The following is an 18197-nucleotide window of genomic DNA, read 5'->3' on the forward strand; positions in this document are numbered from 1 at the left end:
AGTGAGGAGGACGTGAAGCCCTAGCTGACGAAGTCCAAGGGGTGCAGCCTGCAGTGTGGACTCCAGCTGGATCGATGGGCAGCATCAGGATAAATGGAGAAAAGATTGAAGTTGGCAAGGATTTCGTCTTGCTTGCATCCATAGTTCATGCCCATGGGAGCAGCAGCCAAGAGATCAAACAACACATCGCTTTCGGTCAGTCAACTGCACAAGACCTCTTTAAAGGAAGAGCAAAGATAACACCTTGAGAACAAAGGTCTGCCTCGCTCAAGTCGGGTGTTTGGGATTTTCTTTCTTTTTAAACATTTTATTAGGGGCTCATACAACTCTTATCACAATCTACACATATATATATATATACATCAATTGTATAAAGCACATCTGTACATTATTTGCCCTAATCACTTTTTTAAACAATTTATTGGGGCTCATACAATTCTTATCACAGTTCATACATATACATACATCAATTGTATAAAGCACATCTGTACAGTCTTTGCCCTAATCATTTTTTTCTCCTCTTTTCTTTTTTTACAATTTATTAGGGACTCATACAACTCTTATCACAATCCATACATATACATACATCAATTGTATAAAGCACATCCATACATTCCCTGCCCCGATCATTCTCAAGGCATTTGCTCTCCACTTAAGCCTCTTGCATCAGGTCCTCTTTTTTTTCCCCTCCCTCCCCTTTCCCCCCTCCCTCATGTGCCCTTGGTAATTTATACATCGTTATTTTGTCATATCTTGCCCTATCCGGAGTCTCCCTTCCCCCCTTCTCTGCTGTCCCTCTCCCAGGGAAGAGGTCACATGTGGATCATTGTAATCAGTTCCCTCTTTCCAACCCACTTACCCTCCACTCTCCCAGCATCGTCCCTCACATCCTTGGTCCTGAAGGTATCATCCACCCTGGATTCCCTGTACTTCCAGCCCTCATATGTACCAGTGTACAGCCTCTGTCCTATCCAGGCCTGCAAGGTAGAATTTGGATCATGGTAGTTGGGGGGAGGAAGCATCCAGGATCTGGGGGAAAGCTGGTGTTTGGGATTTTCAATCACCTTCTGCGCATGTGAAAGGTGAACAATGAATAAGGAGACCAGGAGAAGCATCGGTGTATTTGGATTCAGGTGTTGGCAGAGAATGTTGAATGGACCACACACTTCTAAAAGAATACAGAAGTCAGTCTTGGAAGACGTCCAACCAGAATGATCCTTTGAGGCAAGGATTGCAAGACTTTGTCGCACGTACTTTGGACCTGATGTCAGGAGAGATCAGTCCCTGGGAAAGGACCTCATGAGCAGTACTTGATAAGCTGGATTGACCCAACAACGGGCTCCCACATAAGCACATGTGTGCAGATGACACCGCCCTTCCTTCTGGGGGTCAGAACCAACCCTGAGGCCCCTAAAAACAACAAACCAACATATGAGATCACATTGGCCACAGGACTCCCGGAGATTCAAGGGCAGCAAGTGTCGGTTAATGAAGGCAGAACAATTTAGAAAAGGAAGATGCGAATACTTTTACAACTCGAAGGCCACTAAGTTGTACACATAGAACATATTGACTTGGTGCTGTTTGTTTTGCTGTATCTATTCTCACCAACAACAAAATAAGAAAAAACATACTTAAAAGCAGGAAATGCCATGCTGAGTGAAATTGAGTCAGGGGTGAAAGCATCAATAGTATACGCTCTCACCTGTATGAAGTGTTGTTCTTGTTAGGAAACACTGCCCGGTCCTGAGCCAGCCTCACAATTATTCTCATGTTTGAGCCCATTGTTGCAGCCACGGTGGCCATCTGCCTCATTGAGCGCCTTTCTTGTTTCCATTGCCCTCCACCTTACCAGGCAGGATGTCCTTCTCCAGGGACTGGTCTCTCCAGATAACATGTCCAAAGTACACGAGATGATGTCACACCAGTCTCTGAAATGTATTTCTTCCTAGACAGATCTGCTTGTTCTTTTGGCTGTCTGTGGTACTGTCAGTATACTACTTTGCCAACACCATAATCCAAACACAGTGATTCTTCTTTGGGCTTACCTTATTCAGTGTCCAACTTTCACATGTATACGAGGAGATTGTGAGCACCATGACCTGGGTCAGGCACACCGTACTCCTCAAAGTAATGTTCTTGCTTTGCAACACTTGAACGAGGTCTTATTAAATAAGCAAAGCAAATAAATGAATGACTGAATGCCAGAGATTGGTTGGCAGAGTGGGAGGGAGGTGGAAAGAGGTAGGTTTTGCTGAGGGGATATTAGGCTTGTCTTAATGGTGGCGGAAGACCTGAGAAAAGAGGGCAAGAATAGTGTACAACTTGAAGAATGTAATCAGTGCCACTTAACTGTACATAGGGAAATCATTGAGCTTAGATATGTTTTCTTATGTATCTTTCATTATTAGAAAAAACACTTTTTAAAGAGGATGAAGCACTGATACGTGGAAGTAAGATGTTCCTTTTTGTGTGAACAAGCAAGTGGCAGGACCCCAGGCTGGTTGTGCAGTGTGTCGATGTGGCTGGTCACCACCTAATGGGGGGAGGCCCGTTGCAGGTTACCCCGGAGCGGTGTGTTAACATGAAAAGAAGCGCCACCTGCCCTTGGCTCGTGGGTGTTTCAGACTGTGTGATCCATGACTGGATTGGGTTTTGTCTTGCAGGCACCAGTAACCCAAACACGGAACAAGAGGATTCCCAGACCTCTGAGAACTTCTGGCTTGACCCTTCTTTGAAGAATCAACCAGAAAGCCAGCAGGAAGATGATGAACTTCGGAAATCCCTGGATAGATTCTATGAAACGTTTGGCCACCCACAGCAGGCCTCTGGAAACCCACTGTCTGCATCGGTCTTCCAGTGCCTGTCTCAGAAAATTGCTGAACTGAAGGGCCAGGAGAGGCAGAATTATGCCCTCCGCAGTTTGCAAATGGCCCGGGTCATCTTCGGCCGGGATGGCTGCTCCGCCTTACAGAGGCATTCCAGGGCCATCTCCTTCTACCCACTGGAGGAAGGACACGTTTCTCTGGAAGGGGAAAAGCCAACCCCGGGACTTTCCAAAGATATCATTCAGTTCCTCTTGCAGCAGAATGTGATGAAAGACACCTAACTTGGGGAGGTCTGGGGTCATGTTGGAAGGGTTGCTCTTGGTAGACGCCCCCCCCCCCCCAACCCTCTGGGCATCACTTACCCGCTCCATGTGCTTGTCTGCCAGCGTCTGGGTGCCTTACAGTTCAGGAAGGGTCTGTGACCTGGCACTGGAGCCAGGGCGGCCCATATGCAGAGTCAGTGGTTTCTGGGAGCTTGGAGTTCCCATGAGCACCCTCCCTCTGACCCTCTCCCCCGCCCCGTCCCCCGCCCAGCTTTCTTTGGTCTGAGCCCTGTAACTGGCGGCTTTGGAAGCCCAACAGCCCAGCTCCTTAAGAAGGACATTTTCTGAGGAGGAATATGTGCCCCAACGTCCCCCTCAGGAGCACGTTGAAAGACGGACTTCACTGGAACCCTATACCCTTTCTCGACTCCTCTCCTCCCCTGCCCTCTCCTCCCATTCACTTACTGGTGTCACCTGAGAGCGCTTCCTTCCTAAATCTCAAGCCTTGACCCCGGGGCTACTTCTGACTTACGGAAACAGGCTTCCCCTGGATGCGTTTTTAGAAATGTGTAAAGCCGTGTGATGCATCCAGTAGGAAGGGCTACACCAAGTGACATGGAGGCCACGTGATGGAGAAAGTTCATCCTCAAATAAACAGATCTATGCCCAGTTCCCCAAACGGTGTCACATCTAAATCATACCCTGGCCTCTTCTCAAAAGCTGGGATTTGCTATTGAATAATACTAACCAGGGAGGAGGGAACATTTGGGGACCTAAAATCCACACTTAAAAAAAAGTGTCTTTTGATTTCTATCCCACTGCAAATGTGAAAAGTGAGAAGAAAACAAATGTGGACATTCCCATCCCCCCCAATCCCCACCGTGCCCCCCCCCCCAAATATGTGTGAGCATCCTTATGCTGCGCTCTGCTGTCGTGATGCAGGCTTCTGGAGCTGGGAATGAAAGAAAAAGTCATTCGCTCAAGGGGTGCCCTCCCTTCTCTGTGTAGGTTTGCCCCTGCGAGCCTCTGCCAGCGCCCACTGTCCTCCTCTTAATGGTTAGCCCCTCAGCCTGCCTATCCTAGCTTCTGACACCCTGAGCTCCATCTGCAAACGCTGCCTCCGCCCCTGCCCTGCCTCCGGGCCTCAGCCCTGCAGAGCTGCCTGAAATAGCAGTTCAGGTTGGCGCTGACAGATGCTCTGCACTGCAGGTCATGTCCTGTACCCCAGTGAGTCTCAGCTGGTAGAATTACGTCACCTGGCACCAAGCGCTCTAGAACTGCAATTGGAAGCTTCAGACTAATCCCTACCTCGACACTTCTTCAGAGAGGGTTATGTCATTGGTGGGGGGAAGAGGGGGCAGAGAGCAGTGGAAAAGAAGCTGGCAATAGTATGCAATTAAATTTGGAAAATACTTGCCGTGGGATTTAATTGGCAAAAGGGTCCAAGAGCTTTCCAGAAGGCTGATTATACAAAATGGACCAACCTCCAAGTGTACGTTAAAATGGAGCGCTCTGTCTCAGGGCCGCCCTTGGACGGAGAGAGCTGCCTTTTTGAAAAAGGTCAGTCATGACATGCATAGTCCTGGGAAGACTGGAGGTAAGAGAAAGCATTCTGGATTGAATGGAGGGCACTCTTGGAAGGAGTTTTAAAGAACAGAACACAGGATGTGAATAGGTGTGGGAGAGACAGTTGAGAAGACAGGCTCCCAGGTTTTCCTCTGACAGCAGCTATCTGCATCATTCTCCAGGGCTGTCTCGTAGGCAATTGACCCCCAAAGAGTTGTGAACCCTGTGGGGGCTTATCTTGAAAATCTACAGGTTAAGTGTCAATATCGCCAGTTTCTTTCTCGTAAATGTGTGACGCAAATTAATGTCTACCCTAGAAGAACGCTGTCATTTTGGGTACCAGTCAGTCACTAAAATAGCTGAGATTGGTTTCCATGACTACCAACAGAAAGAAGCTGGATTATTTAATACTGAAGTTCAAGGACAAATGGTACATGCTACGTGCGCCGCTCCCCCGCCACCCCACCCCCCACCCCCCTGTTGGGAAGGATTGTAGCAGAAGGACTCTGGTAACCTTTGTCCCTGCTGGTGCTGAGGGGACTCAGCAAGAGGTGGCTCTGAAAACAGAAAAGCCAGGCATCTAAAAGCCAGAATCACCTGAGGGTGAAAAAAAGGTGTGGCATGTGTTTACTTGCATCTGCGTAAGTGCTTGTGACAGGCCAGTACATCCTATTCGATTCCCTGTAATCTTGCCCCTTAATTGGATCTTCACAAGGTTAGGATGGCATTTTCCATTTAGCTCTGTGAACCTTTAATAAAGGCTAGGAGATAGAGATCTTGAGCTCTGGCCCATGGGCTTATTGTCTAATTCTGTCCTACAGATGTGTTCACCAACATCTTCTCTCCCTAATAAACACTGTGACAGGCTTCAGATATTATCTGTGTCCCTGTCCAGCTCCACTGAGGGGTTAGTGACATAGATCGAGGCAGGAACATCAGAACCCAAGAGAACAGCTACCAGTGTCTTAAGTAGTGTAACCAGTCCTCGTTTCATTAGTCTTCACGTGGCCTAAGTAAGTACACAGGCGACAGATCACTTCATCAGCCATAAACATAAAACAATACAGCAATACTTGTCCAACTTGAAAAAAAAATATCATCACTCAGAAAAAAGTGCACACATTCTAAGTGGACATCTTGATGGTCACAAGCTAGACCCAGCTACAACAAACAGAGCCAGAACACTGTCCATCCATCCAGGCACCTTTCCTTGTTTGACCTCAAGGTCTCCCAAGCAGTTCCTTGCTACCTAACTTCAACCTCTGGTCTGTCACTTGGGCCCAATTTTGAGCCTTAGTCAATCCAAATGAAATCACCATTTGTGTTGGTGAAAATAGCCAAGCATCAGCAGTTTCATAGAACTCCATATATGCTGTTCCTTTAGACTCTCAGAACTTCAGGAATGACCTTCAATGATGTCACTGTTTGGCACGCTCAGAACTTCACCCATCACCTATACGAAAACTTTCATTTCTTTACTGAGCTCCTGCCCTGGAGCACTAATTTCTCATGGGACATGCTGCTTTCCTTGTCCCCTTAAAGATTATATACCTATCTATAGAATGCATATTATATATATTGCATTGAAATATATATTTATTTTAAAGCTCTTAACAGGCCAACACTCCCATTTGACGTCTCTGGATCCATCTTAAGGATCCGATGGCACAAAAAGTTTGCACTCAGCTACTAACCAAAAAGTCCATGGTCCAGAGCCACCCAGGGGTGCTACAGGAGCTCAAGCAAGCTGTGGCTTGCCGTGAGTTGGGGTTGATTCTTCAGCAAGAGGTGTTTGGCTTTTAACCCATCATTGGCTGGGTTATTTTAGCTCCTCAGGCCTGATCAAATGTGGCCTCCTTGAGACTTTGGCTTCTAAACATCCCATGATAGCATGTCCTGGTTGGAGCAGTGGCTCAGCACAGACTCCCAGGAGCACCCCCCACCTCCTGCCCATCCACCCCCAACCCCCAGAACTCTTGGCTTGTTACCATTATTGTGCCTCAGCTTCCTTATCTGTAAAATGGTTTCAAATACTAATTCAGGAGGCTCAAATGGCTTCGGCTTTCCATAGTCGTGCTTAGCACCAAACACATTGTACTTTTAAATTATTTAGCTATCTTCAAAACAAAACTGTGTTCTGAAATGAGGGAGGGGGAGACACCAAATTCAAATATATCTTATAAATATATTTATAAATCTTAAGCAGGACAAAGACAAAAATAATTCAGGCGGATATGGGAGACCGTCAGCGCAAGGCCATAATGGTGTCGGAAGGGCTCCCTGCGACGCGATTAAGGAACCGTATGACAGCGTGGCTGTAAATCATAGGAGGCACAACTACAGAAGTGGAAAGGAGCCGTGATTCAGACACGAACACAATTGCAGAATCACGGGGCTGGTCCTGGGGCCCTCTGACCACCTTGCTTGGGGAATGACTCACAGCCCAGCAGCTGTGGTGGCCCACCAGCCACTAAGAGGGTCCCCAGGCTAGTGCCCAAGGGTGAGACTGGCTCCCTGAGCTAGGTAGGGGACTGTAGTCATGCACTTTCAAACGCAGTTGGCCTGAGGGTAAAAGCACTGTTCCACTTTGAGCTCATGGTCAGAAATAACTCAATGGAAGCGGAATTTATATCAAGACTCAAAATGGATTTAGGAGCCCACTCTAACCTTCCACAAACCCAAGTGTTCACCCTTTAAGCTCTAATACGTTTCTTTCTATTGACCTCATGTTCTTCAAGGTTTTATCTCCCCAAGACTGTCTAGTCTCCACGGTACTGGTTCCCCTTTTCTCAGACTCTCCCTCAAGATATTACCCTCTTCTTAAATCGCTGCCTGAATCCCATCCCACTCCCTCAAAGAACTCCCAACTTCCTTAGCACCAAAAGGATGAGGTATAGTCCAGGCACACTGTCTTCTGGTGATCTCTAGGACTTTATGCCCAATCTATGTGAGCCCCTGGAACATACTCCCTCCCTTCCCCACTTCCCACAATTCTCCTCTTCACACTGTCAATCCTGCACAGCAGAACCGTGCTTAAACTATTCACATGTGTACATCCCCCCTCCACCAATAGACTGGAAATCCCTGAAAGCCGGAAGGCTTATTTTACTAAGGGCTGGCTTAGACCTAAGGTGCCCTGGTGGCACAGTTGTTAAAGTGCTCAACAGCCAATGGAAGGTCAGTGGTTAAAACCCAGGACCCAGCCCCACTCTGTGAGAGAAAGATGGGGGAGTCTACTTCCATAAAACCTTACCAACTAAACAACTCATTGTCCTTACATCAATTCTGCTTCAACCATCCTATAAGGCAGGGTAGCACTGGCCTCTTTGGGTTTCCAAGACTGTGAATCTTTATAGAAATAAAAAGCTTCATCTTTCTCCCACAGAGTGGCAGGTGGGTTTGACCAGCTGAGCTCACAGACAGGAGCAATGCCACTGGGCTCCTTGGAAGCCCCAGTGTGCTGGTTCTGCTCTGTCCGACTGGGTAGTTGTGAGTCAGTATCAACTCAGTGGCCATGATTTTGCGCGTAGCTTGGACCGATGTGAGATAGTACTCATTGTGGAAAGGATTTGTTCGGCTCCCAACACCTCTTCAGATTGCTGGCAAAGCCAGCTGGACACATTCTCTTTCATACAACGGAAATGATATGATTTCAAAACCTCTAGCAATGGTCCGTGAACTACATCTGTACCTTCTGAGAGCCGCGATTGAAGAAGAAATGTCCAATTGCAGGCATCAGAGGCAATAACGCTGCCATGAATCAGTGGAATGTCCGGACTGGCTCGTAGAACTCATCCCGATCTCATTTCCCCGACTGCACTCTGAGGACTTGAGTAAGGCCCCATGCCCCTCGTTGACTCCAGCACTCAGTGACAAATCTCTGCCAGGGTGGATTCAGGAAATGGACTTTCAGATGGATGAGCAACCTGGAGTGATTGCATGGTGCATTAGATTGCTGCTCAGAACAATTCATTTCCTATATTTAGCCTATCATCCAATGTTTATTAAGCAGCATTTACTCTGCAGTCCCCTGGGTTGGAGGCCGTGGAGAGACACAGACGGGATATCTCAAAGAATGCTTGGCCTTGAGGGGTTTATTATATAATCAGAGTTTATTATATAACCAAAGATCACCAAGTACATGATCAAGCAATTACAATCTATTTGGTTTTTCTCTGGCTCCTTTTCTAACATAGCATTTTACTTGAACCATCACATATAATCCCCATATGTGTGATGTGTTATATATGTCATGTTCGTGTTATTTTCTTTGAAACTTATAGTTAAATAAGTTATATCAAGGTACACATTTTAAATATATTTAAAATATCTCAAAGGATTTTCCCCCTTAACTTACCCAATGATACAGTTGTCCAGATCAGTCACAAAAGTATACTGTGGAGCCCACAAGCCCATGACCTGGCTTCAACAGTTAGCAGCTTTCTGTTATTCCACACACCCCCTACCCACGCCCATCCGTTACCCCCTTTCCTGGGTGTTCTAAACCAGGGATTTCTAAGATGTCAGTTGTGAAGGATCCTTTTGTTTATTTTTTATTGTCATGGACCAATTCTAGCATACAGCTCGGTCATGCCTCTGCCCCAGTCTATTTTTTATTTTGCTCCAAGGAGGCATTCAGCATTCTATGTTGTTTATTTAATACCCCTAGATCTCTAATAGGTCCTTTGTGGACAGCTGCTGTGTGTACTAACTGCTGTCAAATAACAACATCCTATACAGTGTTAGTCCTTCAGTAGGTGACCAGTTCTCAACCAGAGAGAAGGGACCTGCATCTAGAACTCGTTTTGTCTCCCACAGTTCCATGCTCAGCATAGGAACTTACTCTGCCTTTGCTAAAATCACAGAATGTCCGTTTAAGTGCCCTTTCCAGTGATTGTTGCCTGGCTGGTTGTGCATGATTCGTTGATTCAACAATGCACAGTGAGCAGCTTCTATGAGCCAGACAGAGAGCTGGGAACAGAGTACAGAATGAACAACAAACAAACCCCACTGCTTCACGAAGCATCCATTCTAGTGGTGGAAGAAGACAACTAGTGAAAAGTGCTTTGGAGAGAAATAAACCCAAGAAATTGTAGGGAATGCTGGGAATGAGATAGGGAATGGGGTCTGGGAAAACCTTGCTAAGAAGGTACCTTTGAAGCAAAGCCCTGAGGGAGGATCAAGGTGAACCATGTAGATGTCTGCAAAGGACTTGAGGAACAACGTGCCTGGCTCATCTTAGGAGAAGACTAGAGGCTTGTATGACTGGATTAGAGTCCCTGAGTGTGAGAAGTCAGAGGGATTAAAGAAAGACAAGGGACGAAAGCAAAATCAGGAAAATCATTGAGGAGACCACTTATTTCTGTGAAGGTAGATGGTGAATTGGGGCAGTACTATAATACTGAAAGTAGGAACCAGCAGTTCCTACTATATCTATAAAGATAATTGATGAAAAAATAGGGACTAACTTAGGGGTCTTAAAATATGGCATTAATACACTACCCAAAATAGCCTAAACACACACAAATGGCAGAAGACAAAAGATTATTGGGACCTCATTAAAAACTAGGTCCTTCGTGGGCCTCCACTCAAGCACCCCCTCAACCCATGAATACTTTCTTCTATTAAACTGGCATTCTATGATGCTCACCCTCCCGACACAACCGCTGAAGCCAAAGTGGGTAAACAAGCAAATGTGGTGAAGAAAGCTGATGGTGCCCGGCTTTCAAAAGAGATAGTGTCTGGGCTCTTAAAGGCTTGAAGGTAAACAAGCAGCCATCTAGCTCAGAAGCAACAAAGCCCACATGGAAGAAGCACACCGCCTGTGCAATCACGAGGTATCGAAGGGATCAAGTATAAGGCATCATCAGAAAAAAAAATCTTACCATAGTGAATGAAGGGGGAAGTGCAGAGTGGAGACCTAAAGTCCATATGTCGGCCACTGGAGATCCCCTTGCAGAGGGGTCTAGGGGAAGAGATGAGTCAGTCAGGTGCGATGTAGCACTAATGAAGAATACAGCTTTCCTCCAGTTCCTAAGTGCTTCCTCCCCCCAACTACCACGATCCGAATTTTACCTTGCAAGTTTGGATAGAGCAGAGGATGTACACTGGTGCATATAAGAGCTGGAGGCACAGGGAATCCAGGGCAGATGATACCTTCAGGACCAGGGGTGTGAGGGGTGATACTGGGAGGGTAGAGGGTGAGTGGGTTGGAAAGAGGGAACCAATTATAAGGATCTACATGTGACCTCCTCCCTGGGGGATGGACAACAGAAAAGTGGATGAAGGGAGGTGTCAGACAGCATAAGCATGACAAAATAATAATAATTTATAAATTATCAAGGGTTCATGAGGGAGAGGGCGGGGAGGGAGGCGGGGAAATGAGGAGCTGATACCAAGGGCTAAAGCAGAAAGAAAATGTTTAGAGAATGATGATGGCAACAAATGTACAAATGTGCTTGACACGATGGATGGATTGTGATGAGAGTTGTACGAGCCCCCAATAAAATGATTTTTAAAATGTACTAGGCTTCTCAAATAAATTTTAAATTGTTTTCAGGGACAGGATGGGCTCTTCCATCTCAAAAGTCTGCCGACCCCTGGGCTGGAGCGTAGATACGGGTTAACTGGGGTCCAGAGGAAGGCAGAATACGAAACGTGGGAAGTCAGCCAAGAATGGCAGAGAAGAGTGGAAGGAGCAGAAGAGGAAGACAAGAGAAGTAAACACCGTTACATACACAATCCTGCAAGAGCAGTGATCTGTGAAGACATGCTCGGGTAGATGCAGGCTGAAAGGGGGAGAAAAGTGCAACTATATGCACAGATATATTTAGAGGATATGATACATGATAGAGGATATTTGTACCTGGGTACCTTTGCAAGGAGCTCTGGTAGTGTAGTGGTTATGCTTTGGGCTGTTAACCATACAGTCAGCAGTTTGAAACCACCAGCCACTTTGCAGAAAGAGAAAGAGGAGGCTTTCCACTCCCATAAAGAGGGATAGTTTCAGAAACCCACAGCAGCAGTTCTATTCTGTCCTATCAGGTCGCTATGAGTTGGCACGACTCAATGGCAGTGAGTTTGGTTTGGTATTTACCTTTGCTACAAACATATCCATGAATGTGGTGAGGCATTCTAGTGGTCGTTAGGAAAACTTCTTAGATTGAGGCAAACACTTGAAGGTATGAGCTGCTGCTCCTGGGGCTCTGGGGCCAGCGTCCATGATGTAACAGTCCATGAAAACATGCTCTGTGTCCTATTTTCATGAGTAGTGCATGGAGCCATAATAGCTTATGAGTTGTCCAATTAGTGGAAATGATTGGTTTCTTCCCCTCTAAAGCAAAGGCAAAGAATACAAGACGCTGTTTCACCTACTTTGGACATATTGTCAGGAGAGATCAGTCCCTGGAGAAGGAAGGACATCGTGCTTGGTAAAGTAGATGGGCAGCAAAAAAGAGGAAGACTCTTGACAAGTTAGATCGACACAGTGGCTGCAACAATGGGCCGAGAGTTAACAATTATGAGAATGGTGCAGGACTGGGCAGTGTTTCCTTCTCCTGTCCGTAGGGTCACTATGAGCCAGAACCAACTCTGACACCTAACAACACTAACAGGGCAAAGAAGAGTGAACAAAATGGGAAATGCATGAAAACAATTTGTGCAATGGACTAATGGACCACCAACCCTCAATCTCAATGACCCTGAGACCAGAAGAACTAGATGGTGCCTGTTTGCCACTGCTCCGGGGGGGATCACAGGAGAAAGTTCTGGATAACGTGGGAGAAAAAAGGTGAAATACAAGTCAAATTATAAAAGAGGCAGGCTTGTTGTTCAGAGGGAGACTGGTGGAAGTCTCAAGATGATGGCTGTTAGTCACCCTTGAGGTCTAGAAATGAATTCATCCTCAAGGCGGAATGTTCAGTCAAACAGTCGACAGGTTTATAAAGGGAAAAAATAACAGTAGGGAGATAGGCACACTTTAACTATTTCAGATCCAAAGGGTAGCATTTACCCACAAACAGAGTTTAAAAGGGTGAGGGGAAAAGGAGGGAAGAGAAACAAGAAAGATGGGGAGGGACGGGGGGGGGGGGGCGGGGAAAGAGGACCTGATGCAAAGGGCTTAAGTGGAGAGCAAATGCTTTGAGAATGATTTGGGCAGGGAATGTGTGGATGTGCTTTATACAATTGATGTATGTATATGTATGGATTGTGGTAAGAGTTGTATGAGTCCCTAATAAAATGTAAAAAAAGAAAAGAGGAGAAAAAAAAAAGAAACAAGAAAGACAGGGAGGAAGTGGGATAATGGTTGCTTTCTGATGGCTTCTCCAGAGACGCAAACCCAATGAAGCTTTTGTAAGTTTATATACAGAAAGGTTTAGAGCAAGGAAAGGGCTCACAGAGTTGTAAAGTCAGATGCAAGTCTGGAGGCTTCTCCTGCTTCACATAACTGACGTGTAGGGATGAACACAAGACGATCACTCCTGTGGTCAGCAAGAAATAGAGCAGGCCACTGGCTGATTTCCAAAGAGCCAGCGATTGGATGATGAGTCACCTGCAGGATCCAGACCCAGCAAAAAGCAAGCAAGCTTTTACACAATGTCCACTTCGATTGGAAACAGACCACACCCCTAAGGACTGTCTTCTGTTAGATCTCATCAGAAGGGACAGGGATTTCCGTGTCCTAACTACCAAACCACTGAAAATCCAGGCCCAGCCAAGTTGACGAAACCTTAACGGTCACAGTCCACCCCGTGCTAACATGGCACCTGCACACACCTCTTTAAACCATACTTATTCACTAAACAGAGACAATTATAAGTCAAACGCTCTCCTAACAGGATACAACTACTACGTGTAAAACTGAATCTATCCAAATATATGTTCCTCACACACCTTGTCACACTTCCTTCCCTGACCTTCCAGCCAAACCATTGGCCACAGCTCATGATTCAGTATATAGTTGCCCATCTGACCATTACCCCATCCAACAAATTAAGGTGTACTGCTTGAAGTTCTGTCCACTGGGAGGATTTCCTTTCACCATGGTCCTTGGTTGGTGTGTGTGTGGGGGGGGGGGGGTCTCAGTAATGCTGCTGCTGTTCAGTTTCCAGTGGCACTGGCAATAACCTACTGAGGCATATGTCAACCCAGTACCCGTTTTCTTCAATCAACTAATCAAAAAGAACTTCTCATGAGGCCATAAGGGTCCAATGGAAGAGGGAAGGGAAGGTGATCAGACTAGAGTCACATCCTCATGCAGCTTATCTTTTACCTTCAAGTCTTGCTTTGAGCATGCTCGTCTATGTACCACTTCCATTTAATGACAGAGTGCTGCTGTGCACATCCAACTGTATCATTCTGTGAATCACACAACACGCACATTGTGATGAACAGCTCAGGCCACATCACTTGGTGGTCCGTGGTTAGACATTTAGTCTCTCCTAAGGCCTACTAGCAAATCGCAAGCTGTTTCACAAAAGGAGAGTAATTCACATAGGCAGGGTGATGGTACTCTGCTCCCATCTTAGCAGGAAGCGCTAAAAAAGAAGAGATCTCCGCCCCTGATCCTATAAAGAATTATACGTATGAAATCTCTTTGGGGGAAATTATATATGCCAAGGGACTGAAGGTGGAGATGTGGACAGAGCATGCTCAGAAACCATGACAATATCTTGGGACTATAGTTCCCTTTACCCCTTGCTACCCCATAGATGCTCCTGCGACTCTTGTGCGCCCTTCCAGTCCTTGGTGGTGGCTCGGATCTCTGCAGTTCCTTCAGGAACATGATATTGCATTTAGTTGACTATTTTCTTAGGTAATGGCAGTCCTTAAGAGCCTTATTCTACATAGGAGTCCAAAAATGGAGGTTTTGTCAGCTGCTGACTATGTCTACTCCAATTATCCATAATTCAGGATGAGTTTGGGAACCCACTGAGCCCACCGTAAGATGGGCATGAGCTAAGATTTCATAGATAACTTGACCTCCACACAGTGGGCTATGTTTCGGTCTGCTGGAATTAGTGTCTGGAATCTTCCGGAATAGTGTCAATGAAGAGCCAGTGCCCAGGAATCCCCCATAGGACTGGTCCTTTCCTTTCCCCAGTGAACCGTCACTCCAAAGATTGTAGCTCTCTCTGGGCATCCCTTTCCTCAAAGAATGACAAATAGTATAAAGGTTTGGTTGTGTCGTGAGGTCCTTCCTCAAGGGGGCTGTGTTAGTCTGGGTAGACTAGAGAAACAAATTCATAGACACGAATATGTGTATAATAAAGAGCTTTATATACAAGAACATTCGAATATTGAGAAAACATCCCAGCCCAATCCAGATCAAGTCCATAAATCTGATACTAGCCCATATGTTTGATACCAATCTAGAAAGTCTTCATCAGACTCACGAAACACATGCAATGATGCCAAATGCAGGAAGATCACAGGCCAGTGGGTTGGAAGTCTTGTGGATCCAGTGGCGTTGTAAGCATCTCAGTGCTGGCAGGGGCCTCCATATGGTTCCTTCAGCTCGGAAACTCTGGCTGCCTCAGGGTAGCTTCATGTGGCTTCTCCTCAGAAATGTCTTGAAGGGAGAGAGCCAAAAGAGAGAGAGAGAGAGAGAGAGAGAGAGAGAGAGAGTCTACTGCCTCCAACGAGGGAATACAGGAGTTCCCAGAATCCTCAGGAGAAGGCTATGCTCACACAGAGGACTCATTGACTATACAATGATTGACAGGCCAGACTCCACCCCTACACTCTTAATCCTGAAATTAACGGCAGATTATGTAACTACCCCAGGGGCCAAGCGCCTCCTTCATTCAAGGGGTTGTGGGCCAACCAAGTGGTTCAAGTTTGGAAATTTCTTCAGGGGCTGTGACTCTCTATTCTGGTCATTCAAGTTGGTCTCCACTCATTTGACCTAGAATCCTTCCTCTTGGACAGATCGAGTAAATACTTAGTAGGTTCCCCACCTATTTCACTCCGAGGAGCACCCTCCCTAGTCAGACATTTCAGAATCTGACTCTATCATACCCACCTTGTCCTTGTCAATTAGGTGCTGTCACTTGATCCCTACCACCACAGAGCCCAGTCAGATGGTTTGTTGTCCTAATTCATTTAGGACCATTCCCATGGTAACATCTGTCTTTTTTTTTTTTTTTTTCCGTGATCCAAATGAATTTAATGAGAGTTAAAAGAAGCTTCAGGTTTTACACTGCACCCATAGGATTCCTTTGACCATGCGGCCTGGCAGAGACTGCTCACGGTCACGCAAAGATCTCTCTCCCAAGTTTCCTCCCACGAAGACGACCAGGCAAGACCCCTCTCCCTCCAAGTCCCTGCCTTTTCAAGGGTTCCCGGGGGAGGCATGGTGAACGACCCCAGGTTGCTCCCATTGGCTGAATTGCAATCACCTGGCCCAGCTGGGCTGCTCCAGGTGTAACATCTGTCTTACATAAAAGAACAGTCACAGCAGTCTTTGAGGCTGATGTGGTACCATTCATAAGTTTTCTCTTCAGAATTGTGGTGAAGGGTGTGTCTTCTGATATTGGGATCTATGAATCTAGCATGATAAGTCTACTCTATAATATGCTAATTTCCCTAAATATTTTTGTTTATTTTTAACAGCTTCACAGACATACAAATGATAGATCATGCTTTCCAGTAGCTCAATCGCAATCATCACCACAATCAATTCCAGGACATTTCTTCCTCCTTGCACTTGTTAGCTCTCCCTTTCCTGCAGAAAATCCTACAAAATCAAGACTGAATACAAATCGCCCAACAACCATGGCACACCGAAACAAAGAAAGCCTCAATCGATAACAAAGAAGAAAATATTAATAAACTGCAGCAGCTATACACTGGGCCAAGAGGGAAATCGCTGCCAAGGTGTTGCGTGGTAACCGATCTACATTTGCAGTCACCCACACTGTAAGGTAACTCTGTCTGGTAACGAGCCTTTCCCGGATCTGGTCCATAGTGAGAAGGATTCACCAGAGGCTTAGTCCAAATGGGAGACCCTGAAAATCAGCTTTGGACTTTCACTGTCATCCACAGCCCTTCTTTGAACTGAGTGTTCAGATTTTAAGCTTTGATACCATTCCTTCCTCCAGAGTGGGATTTTATTATTTGTAATTCTTTGGACACACTGCTGGTGTGCTTCTTCCACGTGGACTTAGCCAACACCTCAATTAGATGTCTATTTGTTTTAATTCCTTCCCTGTGTTTGGGTACCTTTTACAGTATGCCAAGGCATGTCTGTATTTCTACTTGATTTATTGTCAGTCACCATGAAACCTATGCTTCAGTAAACCAATAAAATAAACTAATAGACTGTGTTAGTCTGGGTAGAACAAGAGAAACAAATCCAGGGAGACTCGTATGTGTATAAGAAAGAACTTTATATACAAGAGCACTATAATACTAAGAAAACATCCCAGCCCAGTCCATAAGTCCAATATTAGCTCATATGTCCAACACCAGTCTATAAATTCCTCTTCAGACTCATGAAACACATGCAATGACACGGAATGCAGACGATCCCAGGCCAGTGGATGGAAAGTCGTGTGGATCCAGTGGTGGTAGAGGCATCTCAGCACAGACACGGTTCTCCAAGTGACTCCTTCAGCTCCAGGACTCTAGCATAGCTCCATGTGTCTTGTCAGCAAGCATGTCTCTCAGGGAGTGAGACAGTGTCCTTCCTCCAGTGCGCTATTTATCTCCTTAGTAGCTCCAAATGAGGTTATTAAGCTGCGACCTAATGGACAGGCTAAACTCCACCCCTTCACTCTTCGTACTCAAATTGACAACAGATTATGTAACTACCACATAGACCCTTTCCTAACATCTTAATCTGAAACATTAATTTAAGAATCTGTGATAAGTGGGCTTATTTCAGTGAATGTAGATTGATCCAATGCTATGTCCCTTGCGCCATTCTCCCACCCCCTTAATTGCCATTCCCAGACATATTCTCCCGGTTTCTGTACGTGCACGTTAGAAAAAGCAGGGAGTTCTTTTACAGTGCGAGTGTGCTGCACCTCTTTGTGGGTCTCCATTTTTACTTCACGTTTTTGGACCTCACTGAGACGTAAGTCTAATTATAGGTCTAGAAGCAGTGGTGGGTCTCTTGTAAGAATCTGCCTCAGTCCATAGCCCAGACGATGCCCTGGGTGGCATAGCAGGAGGAACAGTAGGTTAGTCTCACCATATGTGAACAGAAAGGATAATAGATAAGCAGACAAAGAAGGTGGGATACTTTCAGAGTGGAGAGGTGATGCTGTTGGTTGGAGGGATTCAATGGCCTTTAGGTTCCAGTATCCCCCTCTCCCTGATTATCTTCCCATATGTTCCCATCCCAAGGTTTAGGGCCCATTTCTCCCAAATCAATGCTCTCACTTTAATTCAGATATCCTTTGAGATTGAGAATTCAGTTGGCATTGTAGTTCAGCCATTAATAAGACTTGGTTCTTACAATAAGACTTGGTTTAGTTTTTGGCATTATCAGTTCTGTTACTATGAGAAATAAGGCTTTTCACAGACCAAGTGGGAA

General features: G+C 45.8%; 1 protein-coding gene across 3 annotated transcripts in view; it reads left to right on the forward strand.

The window, feature by feature from the left end:
* SHLD1 (shieldin complex subunit 1) overlaps positions 1-3770 on the forward strand; it is a 103322-nt gene extending 99552 nt beyond the window's left edge. For all 3 annotated transcript variants that reach the window (XM_075563975.1, XM_075563976.1, XM_075563977.1), the window contains exon 3: positions 2667-3770. In XM_075563975.1, coding sequence (XP_075420090.1) covers positions 2667-3109 — 443 coding nt within the window. In that variant the 3' untranslated portion in view covers positions 3110-3770. The remainder of the gene's footprint in view (positions 1-2666) is intronic.
* Positions 3771-18197: the final 14427 nt, after the last annotated feature.

This window comes from Tenrec ecaudatus, chromosome 12 (assembly GCF_050624435.1).
Source record: "Tenrec ecaudatus isolate mTenEca1 chromosome 12, mTenEca1.hap1, whole genome shotgun sequence".
Taxonomy (NCBI): Eukaryota; Metazoa; Chordata; class Mammalia; order Afrosoricida; family Tenrecidae; genus Tenrec; species Tenrec ecaudatus.